The sequence below is a fragment of the Centrocercus urophasianus genome, unplaced genomic scaffold (assembly GCF_019232065.1).
Source record: "Centrocercus urophasianus isolate 14NV4802_14NV808 unplaced genomic scaffold, USGS_Curo_1.0 seq_21, whole genome shotgun sequence".
NCBI classification, from domain to species: domain Eukaryota; kingdom Metazoa; phylum Chordata; class Aves; order Galliformes; family Phasianidae; genus Centrocercus; species Centrocercus urophasianus.
The window spans coordinates 5,360,118-5,374,165 of record NW_024884767.1 but is presented as its reverse complement, the minus strand read 5'-3'; the positions used below and the strand labels follow the sequence as shown (position 1 = coordinate 5,374,165).

Here is a 14,048-nt window from a genome sequence, read left to right as displayed (position 1 = left end):
AGAGGTAAATATTTATTGTAATTTCAATTATTGCGTTTTATCCCACAGAGCTTAAGCATTAGCCTGCGTACTTGAATATTTGGTTTACATATGTAAGATACTTACTTGGCCGATCTTGCACTTTTTCAATCAAAACAGTATTGTTTAGCGCCACAAAAACAGATTCTGACCTCTCAGGATCATCATCATCTAAAATAGGTAAAGATATTGTGGCCTCTCTTTCATTGGCAGCAAAGACAACATAGCCAGTAATGGGTATATAATCTTCTCCTTGTATTGCTCTAACAACGTTAGTTGGAAGAAAGGATGACTTTTCATCATCACCAAGAGTTCTGTATGTTACCATTACTGTACCGAGGAGACCACCAAGCCTTACTATTGTCAAAGAGATATTTTTTGTTTCTTCCTCAACTTTTATTGGTCTGTTTTTCTCAGAAAAGATGAACTGTCCATATGGATCATCATTAGCTAAAACTGTTAATGTTGCTTTAGTATGGTTTCCAAGGCGACCACTGGAAACGTTGATGATCAAAACTGAAAACATCTTATCCAGTTCAGGAACGTCATCAGGAGAAACCTGTATTGTGATGTTTGCTCTCACTTGACCAACATCGAATGTTATGTTTCCATATGTGGAGATCAGATCTTCAGTAAGATCACAGTCTATGATCCAGTGCAGAGTCACTTCAGACAGGGCCCCATGAGTTCTCACAATCTAAGTGGAAAATACAAAGATTTCTGTGTTTTTGGTGCGATAAAAAAGAAAAGACGGTATAGAGCAAAGTCATGGAACTACAGAATATTCTGAGTTGGAAGGGACACACAAGGATCATCAAGTTCAACTCCTGGCTCCACACAGGACCATTCTACATTCAAATCCTCTGTCTGAGTGTTGTCGAAACACCCTGTGCAGCCCGCTCCATGCCCACCGCCCGCTGGTGCAGACCTTTCCCTGATGCAGCTCCATGCCGCTCCCTCGGGCCTGTCACTGTCACACACAGCAGAGCTCCCTGTGAGGAGCTGCCAGGAGGGCTCTCCTCAGCTCCTCTGCTCTGTGCTGAGCACACCCAGGGAGCACAGCCGCTCCTCACACATCTTGTCCTCCAGACCCTTCCTCACCTCCGTAGCCCCTTTGGATGCTCAGTAATAATTTATGCCCTTCTTACACTGTGGCACCCAACCTGCTGGAGGTGAGGCCGCAATGCACACAGCAAAAGGCACAACCCCTCCATTGCCCAGCGCCAGCACTGGGGCTGCAGCACACAAGCGCACAGCCGGCCCTCTGGGCTCCAGGGCATTACTGCTGTCTCACATTCAACAGTGTCAGCCAGAATCCACAGTTCCCTTTTTGTGGGACTGCTCTCTTCAGTCTGTACATACAGCTCGAGCTGTCCTGCCCCACCTACGGAATCTGGCGCCTACTCTCCTTAAAATTCATACAGTTGGTATTGCTGATCCCACCAATTTGACATGGTCTTTCCACAAGGACCGTCTAAAGATCAAGCAATTCAACAGCTCCTCTTAATTTGATTTCAGTATGCAACCTTAGTTGCTATGCACTCAAGTACAGATCATTTTTAAAAGCATTGGAGAGAACTGGCCCTAAAATGGAGTCATACAGAACTCAGTCAGTGATTGGCTACCAGCCTGATGTTACATAATTTACTAAAAACCTCTGAGCCTGATCTGTCAGCCACTTCTTCAACCATCACAGTATGTTTTACCCTATTTGTATGCTGGATATTTTATGCAGGACACTGTGAGAAACAGCACCAAAATTTTTGCTGAAATCCAAAGGGATTACATAAGTCGACTGTCCTTTTTCCACAAGATGGTAATTTGTTGTAAATGTCTTAAGCAGGACTTTCCCTTGCGAACCTGTACTGACTCTGACCAATGACTGCATCATCTTTCAGGTGTTTCTCAGTAACTCCCAGGACTTTCTCCAGAATTTTAACAGGCACCAAAGTGAGACTAATATGCCTGTAATTAGTGGGGTCTTCTTTCTTGTCTTTCTTAAACATAAGGGACAGCATTTGCCAACCTTCAGTTAACTGGGACCTCTCCAGATTTCCAAGACTGTTGAAAAATAATTGGGAAAAGTCCCATAATGATATCAGTCAGCTCTTTAAGTAGCCTGGGATGAATTTCATCAGGCCCCATAGATTTGGAGAGAAGATGATCATTACCAAAGACGCAGTTCCATAACCCAGAGCTCTGGAGGGAGCCCACAATGAGTGTTTGTTTTCATGTTATTTATGTCCTTATTTTTGAGGTGGCCATCCTCATCAAATAAAGGAACAATATTTTCCTGTTAATATACTTTTTTATTGCCCCTCACAGTATTGGCTGGCTTCAACTCTAATTGAGCTTTGGTTACACAAACTTTCTCTTTGCAGAGAGATGGGAAACATCAACTTTGCAGTCCTCCTAAGTAACCAAAGCTTGCTTCTAGTGGCCATACACTTTCTTTTTCTACCTAAATCTCAAGAAGATCCCTGCTCTGCCAAACCGGCTTTCTGCCCAACTTTCTCGACTTCTGATATTTTGGGATTACCTGCTTTTGTGCACTTCAGAGGTGGTGCTTAAAAACTGACCAGCATTGATGGACTCTAATAACTGCATACAAAAACAGTATCCCAGGGGACTTTAACAACTGGTTCCCTGAGCAGCCCAAAGTCTGCTCTTCCCATATCCAACGCTGAAGTTTTACTGATAATTTTCTGCCTACCACAACAGATTTTAAACCTGACCACTTCATGGTAACTGTGGCCAAGACATTTGATGGCCAGTTCATCCACAACAGCCTCTCTGCAAACTACTTATAATTGAGCTTCTCCATTATGTACACCACCAAATCACAAACACAAAGTATTAGCAATAATGTTTTTAGAAAACAATGTAATCATCATTATCTCAGCTTTGCTGTATTTGGTGTGCCTCAGCATTTTGTTTAAAATAATCCTATCTTAAACCCATAAATATAATTATTATATCATTTTAGCTTGAAGCTGAAATATACACCAAAAAAAGTGAAGTTTGAAGTGACAAAACAGATGCGCATGATAAAGCTAGGTTAAAAACTTGTAGGCCAAGGGTAAACAAAACAATGTAAAAACAGAATAGAACAGGACTGCACAGCAGTATGAGACCCAGAACTTTCTAACCTGCAGCACGATATTGCTATCTCCATCTTCAGGCTCAGTTCCATTCACCGAGAGTGACTCAGCACTGAACTCAAACACGCCATGAGCATCATCAGAAGCTTCAATAGTCACAATGATGTGCGATGCAATCCCCAAGCTGGCTGTAAGTACAAGTTCCTAAATGAGTTATTATTTTTTTCTAGCATTATTTCTTACATGAAATTCTTACATCATTCTTATAAAAAGCACATATCTGCACTTAAGCCTTTTTCTTTTTTTTTTTTTTTTTTTTTTTTTTTTTTTTAATAAGTGTAGAATAATGACAATAACTATCCAAATGGATAAAGAACTGACTTGCAATAACACAGTCCTGGCAACTCTAATGAGGAAAAACATACCAAAACAGAATAATAACTAAAACTATTTTAAGGGAGGAACAGAAGAAAAACTCATCATTTAATTAGTGAATATCAATCAAAATTTAGGGTGGAAGTGAGTTAGACAAATGAAACACATTTTTAACAGTGTAGACTGGATAAAAGTAAGTGCTATCATAACAGCAACTGGAAGTAAAATAAGGAAGAATAAATAAATCCAGGAAGTCTTACTACTACAATTATCATCTTGGCTAAAATAACTTGCTGCTTAAAAAGAGTCTGGCACTTAAGAAAACAATTTCTGGAAACACAGATGAGGAAACATTACATGCCTGGAGCTCCAAAACTTTGTTAAACCACTGGCTAGTTACAAGCTGAACTCCTTCGAATTTACAAATAAATCAGAAAATCAGACTGTCACTGTGGAGTATACTATACAACGGGTGCTAAAAGACATTTTTCAGGTCAGTAGGGCTTAAGTGATAGGCATGGATAATTAGAATTTTCCCTCAATTTTCAGGTTTTCCGCATATAGGTTTTTTTTTTTTTGTTTTTTTTTTTGCATTTTTTCTCTGTATGCCATGATATAGTTAGAAACTTAAAGAAACTGACCAAAAATAAAAATAAATAAATAAATAAAATAAAAAAAAATGAAAGCATTCCTTCAAGAAAACCTATCAAGGCTTATTTTTCTTGAAGAGTGTTTTTGACATATAGAGACTCAAAGTAAAATAAAACAAGTACCAAAACATGTAGTCAGGTCATTCTTAGATTACCCTGCATTTAAAAAGTGTCTTTGTTCTTTGTTCTCCAGAAAATTTGATATTGCCAGCAAAAATATTTTTGCAGCCTATACTTGCTGATTAACAATACTGCGTTTTACAACAATATAGTTTTAAAGATACAGAAGCTGTTACTTTCTGTGTTACATTCAGTATTGACTGCTATTGAAAGTAAGCCTGCCTTAACAGGGCAAAGAACATCTATGATACACCTAAATCTATCATCTGAAGCTACAAATTAAGTAACACTATTATAAACTATGTCAATGGAATAATTTATGAGGGGTATTGCAGTTAGCAATAAAGAAATTAAGGTTAATCCAAAATGCTTACCATGTTGATAGGCAGTTTGAAGGAAGAAATCCATGTTCCCATCACCACTACCACTGCCATCATTTCTAAAGAGCTCAGCAACTTTTAGATGACAGACACACACATATATACACATATATATACATTTATAAATACAGAGTAAGCAGAGGGTAATTTAAACAATTCAGGGCAACAAGAGAAAAAAGAGAAAAGCATTCTAGAAAGGCATGACCTACAGTTACGAAAGTGTACAGTATTTCTGATTAAAATTTCTTAATTTATGACATTGGGCATAGCACTGGGAGGGTAGAAGGGAAGAAAACATCTGCACCTATTTTTGTCTTTCTTTTCCTTTCTGTATCCACTTTTTGTATTTTACCTTTCTCACTCCTGAAGTTTGTCATAGCGAAATGTAAATGTGAAATAATGCAAGTAAAGCACTCCAGACCCTTCATTCTAACATCTCACAAAGTGAGAACAGTCAGAAAGTTGGGAAGATCTGCAGAAAGCTTAACTAATGGAGACTTTACCCTGAACTTTGTGCTTGCAGTGTACTTTGCAGACCAAAAAGAGAGTTCATTTTAGGGAGGTTATCTACCTGCTGGATTCTTAAATTTAGTTTTAAGTTCTCTGACAAAGTAATTTGAAAAAGAAAGGTTTTACTTCTCTTAACAAAACAACTGTTCAACCAAAAAGATGAAATATATGAGAAGTCTATTAATTTTATCAAAAGAATCACTAAGGCTACACTATACCATAGACACGTACAATCACAGTGGACAGCTGGTTTTATTCAAGATAGTGTGACACAACTTTCTATAAAGTACCACAGTTCCACAAAATCCATTAAAAAAAAATATAAAGTAAAATCAATATATGACTCTCAGTGTTTCCAATAATTTATTTCCCCAGAACAAGATATTAAATCTTCTCTAAAAATTTTCTCCAACTAAATAAGATTCTTTAAGGGATTAGGGAAACCACTGATTCTTGCTGTCCTAGCATCTTAAACCAGTAACTGGAGCATTCTTATTGGCCTTACAAATAACTACCTAACAGCTATAACTTGGCTGTTACTCCCAAACCTCTCTACATCCACTACCTAGTACTGCTATAACCCAACTGAACACGTTATGAGCCAATGTTTTATAATTTCTCTCATTAAAAAAAAACCTTTTTTTTTCAATCAGCAACAACCACTTCCACACTGTGACCTCTTAGCTTTAAACATTTTATAAATATTCAAAAATTTTGAAATGCAATGAGTTATTAATACATTTTCTGTATTATTTTAATTCTCATTACCAACTATTGTTACATAAAGTGAAAAAGCAGCAACTGCCTTTACATGTCTGCTTGTTTACTAAGATTAACAAATGAACCAAGGAGTATTTTTTTTCCTAAGAAAAAAGAATGCTGCTTGAAGAATGCAGGAGTGGTTTTTGTTTCTTTTCAGAAATTACATGGAAATGATACTAGTAAAGACAAGATTTTAATGAATAGAGTTAATGAAAATACAAGTAATTGATGAAAGTGACTTACCTCCTCCCTCTGGGTTCAACAGCTCCACTTCGAATGTTTTTTCTAATTCAGGAATAGAATTATCAGTGATGTTAACTGTAATGTACTTGTATCTTTCTCCTGGCTGAAATTCAAGTGTGCCCATGACAGCCTGCAATATGAAAGCTATTCATATATTTTTTTGTTCTAACGTTTTCCTCCATATGAAAAAAAGAAATAAAACCTTCATTTTGTCTTTTTCAAAACATCTACTTTTTTACTTATGCTTAAAAAAAAAAAATAATCTGATGAATCTTCTACAAAAAAGGACACCTAAATGGATGGACCAGTGAACATCTGTATTCATTTCTAATTTTTTTGCACAATTTATCAGTTGGACAAGCAAATGTATACAAATGCAGACTTTTATTTAAGTATGTAGAAATTCCAGTATGTATATACATAATTTAACCTGCATCTGCAGTAATACTTTAAAATGCATCTGAAGAAAATTAAAAACAAAACAAAACAAAACAAAACCTTCTTGCAATATGACATCTCTCTTAAGACAAAAAATCAAAACCAGAATAGTTTCTTAGGAAATGCAACTTCCTACATAGAAAGAACGTAGAAGTCATATAGCAACTTATACATTAAAGGGAATATTACACATTATTTATCACATCAAGGAGTCTTTCCATGAAAGAACTGTAGCTGGGGTAAAGTAGTCAAACTGAAGGGTTCAGCTCAGGATAAATAATGCTAATTAAATCCCCAAATAATTATACTACTTTGGCAATGGCCATACCTGGTAATCTTTTGGACTGGAAGCTGTAAGTGGCACTGTTCTGTATTCCACCAGAACTGTTCCAAGAAGGCCTTGTGCACGAACAACCAGTAATCTGATGCGTCCAACTTCTTCTTTAATAGTAATATGTGGTACAGAAGAAGCTGGAAGAATCATTTTATCACCTGGCTGAGGAGGTGGCCCCACAGAGAACTGGAGCAGACCTGGCAGACAAGAAGTATTACTTATATGGCTTCTAGAACCAAATTTAAATGATGATAATCAATTTAAATCAATCAATGATATTTATAATATGTGATGTTTTCTGACATTAAAAATCACTTATATTGATATATCCTTATGCATCCATCACACTGATTCCAGGGATGTGCTGTATCTTCCTTTCTCACTGATCTTCTTGTCAGTCTCGATAAAGAAACAGCACTGTAATAAAATCAGCTCTTCTCAAATGAGCCTCACATTATTGGCTATTCAGTGGTATAACAGGCATACAAAAATGACACTCATTATTAGAAAATCCCATTCGCTAACGTTTCCACAAGATCAACATGTAGCCTTTACTTGTTCTCATAAGGGGAACACTGCCTGATTAGCAAAGCTTCCAGGCCTTCTTTCAAAATTCTCAAGAATAATTCAGCATTCTTTCAGGTGTATAAGCAATGAATTAATCACAAGTTAGGTAAAGAGGAATACTTGGCATTGCCTCTTCAGTTATTAAGACAAAGAAAACATTTTATCTGACTAGCAAGAACTACACAATTATTTGAAACAAGACTGTATGATTTCCATCATTGTTACCATATGGGTGGTCACTGGCTCTGATGCTGATATCAGTAGTTTCCTTCTCTGGATCTATACTTGCTCCACTGGTAGGAGTTGAACCTAGTTTTCCATCTCCAGACACTGCAGAGACTAATGTCACACGGAAATATTCATTTAACTCCGGAATGTCATCATCAATAACATGCAAATTTAACACCTAGAGAAGGATCAAATCATGGAAAAATCAAACCATGCAACATTCAGCATGATGAAGAGCTTCACAAACCTGTCTAATTCACTGAATTTTTTAATTAGGAAGCCAACTGTATCTGTTTTTAGTTCTGAAAGTAATAGACCAAAAGGCAGTGGAGCAAGAGCCCTTTTGGCACTGGATAATGCAAGACACACCTTATCCAGGACAGCAGATCTGAAAAGTTTAGGAAAATTCTGGTTTGTATATTTCTATGAAATGCAGTCATATGATTCACTAAAATTAAAGCTGAATGACTAATGACATGAACAAACTATGTGCAGATATGACAAGCTTTCATCAGTTATTATGTTATTCAACTGGGACCAAATTCTCAGTTCTAGTGAAACCACTGGGCTCCTTTCAGATGACAGAATTTCCATCAGTCCACGCTGAATTCTGCAAACTGATGTAAATGAAACTGAGGATGCATCCTCCACTCAAAATTCATGCTCATTATACAAACACTACTAGAAAACATACATGAACTTTCTGCAGTATTGTGGTCTCACACCACTTCAAATAACTGTAAAAATTCTGTGCTGCAAGTCAGGACTGAATTCATTAAAATAGTTCAAGCAAAATGAGACAGAAGCTGGATGCAAGACCAGCAGTTAACTTTACTGCTATTTAACTGATGTGAAGAGAAATCTGGGTTGCAGCATTCAGTTCAAAAAGTGATAAATTCCAAAAGTAACTGGACCATTGGCACTTTAAAAAGTATACATACACATGTACAGAAATATAGTTATTCACTTCTATATATTGTATATATACATTTATTTAACTTTATATGCAACCAAACACACATGCACAAATTGTTACTCCTGAACTGAGGTACAAAAAAAAAAAAAAAAGAAAAATAAAAAAGTGCAGCAAAATATGACAAAAGGTATGTGAAATAAACACTCTGATATGAAAGCCTGTCAGGGACCCTCAGAAGGTATTCTCCAGCAGGTTTGTAAATGACAGCATGAATAGTTAATAGGAAGGTAAGGTTTACCTCTGATCTCTGCCAAGGTAGGAATGTGATAGTGCCACTGCTATTAGAAAAATCGGTAACAGAGTAATTAATGCCAGTGGAATCAACCTGTGAGATAATGTACTTTATATACACGTAGTCTAGGGCTCCCCTTGTACGCTCCACAACACAGGATATAGTGGAACCTTCATCAGATATCTGGAAGAAAGCAAGAATTTTAAATGTTTGTTTATGTGAGAGTAAATCAAGACAATAAATGCATAATGTTGAATTTTCTAATGTCAGTCAAATGTTCAGCTAAAAAAAAAAATTCGCTGTCATGTTATCTTCAGTTCTTTTGGAGTTGTAGGAAGCTGAAATTGACTTTGATGGCAGTCAGAACAATCGTAGTGGAATTTGCAACAATTTCTAATGCGTCCCCTGGGACTAAGGTAATATATATAAAATAGCAACACAGGTTTGCTCTGGACAGAATCTCTTTCTCAAAGCTGTTTGTCAAAAACAGAATTAATATGCTTGAAATATACAAGTCAAAAGCAAGTCAAACTACTTTATATTAATGCAGTTTATTTTAATTTTCCTTAGCAACAATCTGCAGAAAGATTTGGGTCATCCCTTTTCCGAACACCGTAGAAAAATGTAGATACATTAAAATTAAACTATACCATCATAATTCAGAAGAACTTAAAATTTTCTGTACTACAGTCCTCCTTACAGGTCTATCTTAACAGATAGCAAGAATTTCACATCTTTGTAAATGTATTCATATGGACCATATGTTTTAGAAATAAACGATAGCAACATGGAAATAGAAAATAATTTCATCTGAAAATTTCCAGAAAGGTTAATGTTATCATAGTAACTAAGTAAATTTCAGGGATGCCGTATGATACACTGTGGATACTGCATATGACTTCAGCTTTCTAGTAGATGGATGCACACAAAGCTAAACTACTGGTAAACCATTGCTGTGTTCCTGCGTCATCACTAAGAGTTCTAATGCTTGCTTGGTGAAATGGACATAAGATAGGTGCAAAAGAATTAACATATTGTATACATTTTCAATTTTGCTTTATGGGTGGTTGATGATCTGTGGCATAACTGCATCTCAGTGGCGTTTGAGCCTAAAGGAATCCATTATCATAGCATATGGTAGGCACACAAAAAGCAAACTGAGCCAAACTGAAAACTAGTATCACTCAGGCAGTGCAGTTATTCTAAAAAATGTTGCACATTAGCACTCTGACTAAACAGAATGTAATTAAAAATCTGTAAGAGCTCCCAGTTCACAAACTTTACTCATTTTTTTGCTCCAAAATAATACAGTACTAATAAAAACAGCAGTCATGTTATTCCTTTCATACCTGATTAAAGCAGAAGAAGATTTATAACTATTTCAATCTGCTCCAAAAAGTAGCAAGTTTACACAGCACACTGAAAGAAAAAAACTCTTAAAAACCAAAAGTTGAAAAAAAAAGACACCAACCACTGTTAGTATTAACCAAACCAATGCCAAACAATGTGAAATTAAGACTTTGTTCACATCAGCTGGTCCTGTAATTTTTATGTGCACAGAACTTCACCTACAATTTTCCTTTGACCACCTTACCTCAGGGATACATGCACCAGTGAAGCCAAATAAACCATTAGCATTATCACTTTTCTGTATTCTTAATCTTGCTGTGGTATTTTCTTGTGAAATGCGAGCTCCACCACGCACACAAATGAGCTTTAGTATGAATAATTCCTCTCCTTCTTCCTCATTGTCATCCTTTGCAGACACGATGAATGATTTATTGGTCTCTCCTTGCTGATACTCCAAATATCCAGAGACAGGGTGGACATCATTTTTCGCAGGAGATGCATGGAGTTCATAGATCTCTGCACGTGTCAATTTACGCTCATAAAGCCTTACATCCTGCATTAGCCCTGTGTATCTACTGCTGCCATTGATTCCTGCTCCAATTCTTACTATTCCTGGACCTGAGAAGAAAATTATAATTTTTCTCACATTACTGCTTTTCTCTGAAGCTGTAGAAGTCTACAATTAAATTGTTCTTTTCATTAAAAAATCAATAGTAACCTGCTTATTACCACTGAATTTGGAAACATTGATCTTGAAATAAAAAATGAGGAGATTGTTTGAACCTCGACTCAGAGCTTCAGTGAGGTCATCAGAGGCCAAGCAATTCCATCTTACACTGTCCAAGTTTTTTCATCCCATTAATCCTAATATTAATCCTGACATGGTCACAATCCCTTAATTTTATGAGGTTTAGACGTCAGAGGTTCCCCCTTACCTCCACAGATTTGCAGAACTGAATTGCAACTCCTTTCATTCTGCTTTGCTTAACAAACCCAGTTTTGACTCTCTTTACTGATCCATTGTTACAATACTCATAAACACTGTATTAGCATTTCCAAACATAGGTTTCACCCCACTGCATCAGCTGTACAGATTTCAGGAAGAGATCCACAAATTCCAAATGCTTTTCACAGTAGCATTAATACTTCTATGTCTCTGAACGATTACACTATTCAGCATAATATATATTCACAGCTGCCTTTTTACAAACATACTAAGCCAATAACTCATATTAATTTCTGTTCCATTCCATTCCATTCCATTCCTATCCTATCCTCTGATATTCTAGTTCATTCCACTCTTTTCTGTTCCACTCTATTCTACTCTGTTCTATTGCACTCTATTCTACTCTGTTCTGCTAAAACACATACATCTCAGCTGTCCTCAGCTGCTTTTCCAAAAACAAAGAAGCAAAAATCCAACTCTTCAGTGTACTGTTATATGACACTGAGTGTCGAGTATATATGACACAGCGTGGCAGTTCTAGAGATGAGCAACCACATCAACTAATAATGAGTCTGCCCAGCACCTAATAATACAAGTTCACCACTAAATCATGTCCCTAAGCACCACGTCACTTAAATACCTCCAGAGATGACAACTCGACCTTAGAAGACTGTTATAGTGCCTAACTACTCTTTCCATGAATACATTCTTCCTGATATTTAATCTAAACCTTCCCTGGAATAACCTGAAGCCTCTTCCTCATGTCCAATCACTTGCCACCTGACAAAAGAGACTACTGACATACTCACTCCAAGCTCCTGTCAGGTCATTGCAGAGAACAATGAGGTTTCCCCTCAGCCTTCTCCCAAACTAAACATGTCCAGTTCCCTCACCTGCCATGTTTTTTCTTTTAGTTCCTTTTTCCAGCTTCACTGTCCTTCTCTGAATGTATTCTAGCAACTCAGGATATTTCCTAGCTAAATCTTACTGAAATTATTAATTGCAGTAAATGTACGTGACATAGACATATATTATAAAAAAAATTGTTGATTTGTTTTCAAATTTTTACAGTCTAAACTCATTATAGGTTTGACTTTTTTAGAACTTTCCATGGCTAATTTCCATGTACTTTTTAAAAATTCTGAAAGAATTTTTTCCTTTTCTTTCATTTTTTTTCCTTGCCCTTCCAATAAACTAATCAGATAAAATCATTTCAGTATATTGCCTCCACCTCTCAAGGAGCTACACTCTTCTGTGCATTTCAGAACTTCATGTACAGAAAAATATAATGAAATCTGTTGCCTCACCATCAACAATCGCTTCTCCTTTCAAACTCTTCATTCCTCCTAGAACTAGAATTCCATCAATGTAAAATTCAATTATACTTTCATTGAGAGTAATCAAAAGGTGAAGCCAAGTATTCTCATCCAGGTATTTCATGATTGCTGTTTTGGCCATATATGTCATATTGGATCCTAATGCTGTATAATGGAGAACTACACAAACATGAGAATCATTTGTTTGGATTTTCACGCCATAATATAAAGTCCCATTATCACTGTCCTTTTCAACTATATACCCATCTGTATTGACATTAGGAATTAGCCATGCTGAGAATGTAAAATTGGTTAGTGCAGTATTTCCACTGTATGGATCTTCAGGACCAATAATGCCAAATGCATCCCCTTTTCCACTGAAATATAAAGCATCTGTTCCACTGTGATGGCGCCTCATGTGGGGCTGTGATTTGACTGAACTTGGAAAGGATCCAAGCAATAAGAAATCTATCATTGCTGGCAGTCCATCTGAGAATGTACTAGACAGTATTTCCCAGCCTAATCGGACAACACCGAATGTGCCTTGCTGTCTCCAGATGGTGAAGTCTGTAATATAGGAAAGATCATCTTCAGAAAGAGTATCTTCCACAATCTCTCTCTCCTGGCTCTCTGGATCTATAACAAACACTCCAAAAGGGTCATCATTGAAAGGGATCATGACGATTACAGAAAGGTTGGTTTCAGATAACTGGCCACCAGGACCAGGAGATCCACCTATGTAACAGAAGTTAGAGTAAAAGTTAATGGTTGGTTTCAAACATGATAAGGAAGAAACTTATGAAGTACTTCAATTCTTAAATAGAATACATTTTTTAGAAGGCTCAAATCTTCCTTTAAGATCCTCTGGAATACCATCAAATCATCCAACTTCAAAATTGTGTAATTTGATTGTATTATTTTTAAAATGCTGTGGTGGCACAATTTCAATAGCAAAATTAATAGGTTATTTTTCAGCTGCAAAACACAAAGATGTCTTTCAGCTAAAAGATTAAGTCCAGCTTTTCTTAATTAGTCAACTTTTGTTTCACTTGATAAGCATGGGGCCAAAATCAGTTCTTACATTACCCCAAAACTTGACTATGAAATGGCAAAATCTTGTCCCTGGTTTCAGAAACAGAAGTATGTATACCTTGCAAAATCTGTGATCAACTGTGTATTTAAACTGTTGACAAGTTGTGCTACTAGTCATCTGTTTCTTCACAGCAAGAATTGATGATACGAAGATCATGATGTAAATGTAAGCTCTCCATGATCAAAGTGTACAGTGATTTACCTATTTTAAGAAGGAAATCTTCTGTACACCCATATTGATTTCACTTACAGGAAAGGTCAACACACATTTTCAGTTGCACCAGGGTACAGAAGACCATAAATAGTACTGAGGTGGAATGAATCCAAATTAGGAAATACACCCAGTAGCAATCTGAAGTTGTAATTTATGTCAGATGAAGTGGTGTCTACAAGTGGTTTACCTCCTCTAG

At 36.5% G+C, this 14,048-nt stretch overlaps 1 protein-coding gene across 1 annotated transcript in view; it reads right to left on the bottom strand.

Annotated features, from left to right (window-relative positions):
- ADGRV1 (adhesion G protein-coupled receptor V1) overlaps positions 1 to 14,048 on the bottom strand; it is a 267,806-nt gene that overhangs the window by 201,362 nt on the left and 52,396 nt on the right. Inside the window, exons 21-29 of the mRNA XM_042822761.1 lie at positions 12,538 to 13,281; positions 10,529 to 10,902; positions 8,941 to 9,117; positions 7,724 to 7,904; positions 6,926 to 7,128; positions 6,160 to 6,289; positions 4,639 to 4,719; positions 3,168 to 3,307; positions 106 to 715 (exon numbers count right to left, since the gene is read on the bottom strand). Coding sequence (XP_042678695.1) covers positions 106 to 715; positions 3,168 to 3,307; positions 4,639 to 4,719; positions 6,160 to 6,289; positions 6,926 to 7,128; positions 7,724 to 7,904; positions 8,941 to 9,117; positions 10,529 to 10,902; positions 12,538 to 13,281 — 2,640 coding nt within the window. The remainder of the gene's footprint in view (positions 1 to 105; positions 716 to 3,167; positions 3,308 to 4,638; positions 4,720 to 6,159; positions 6,290 to 6,925; positions 7,129 to 7,723; positions 7,905 to 8,940; positions 9,118 to 10,528; positions 10,903 to 12,537; positions 13,282 to 14,048) is intronic.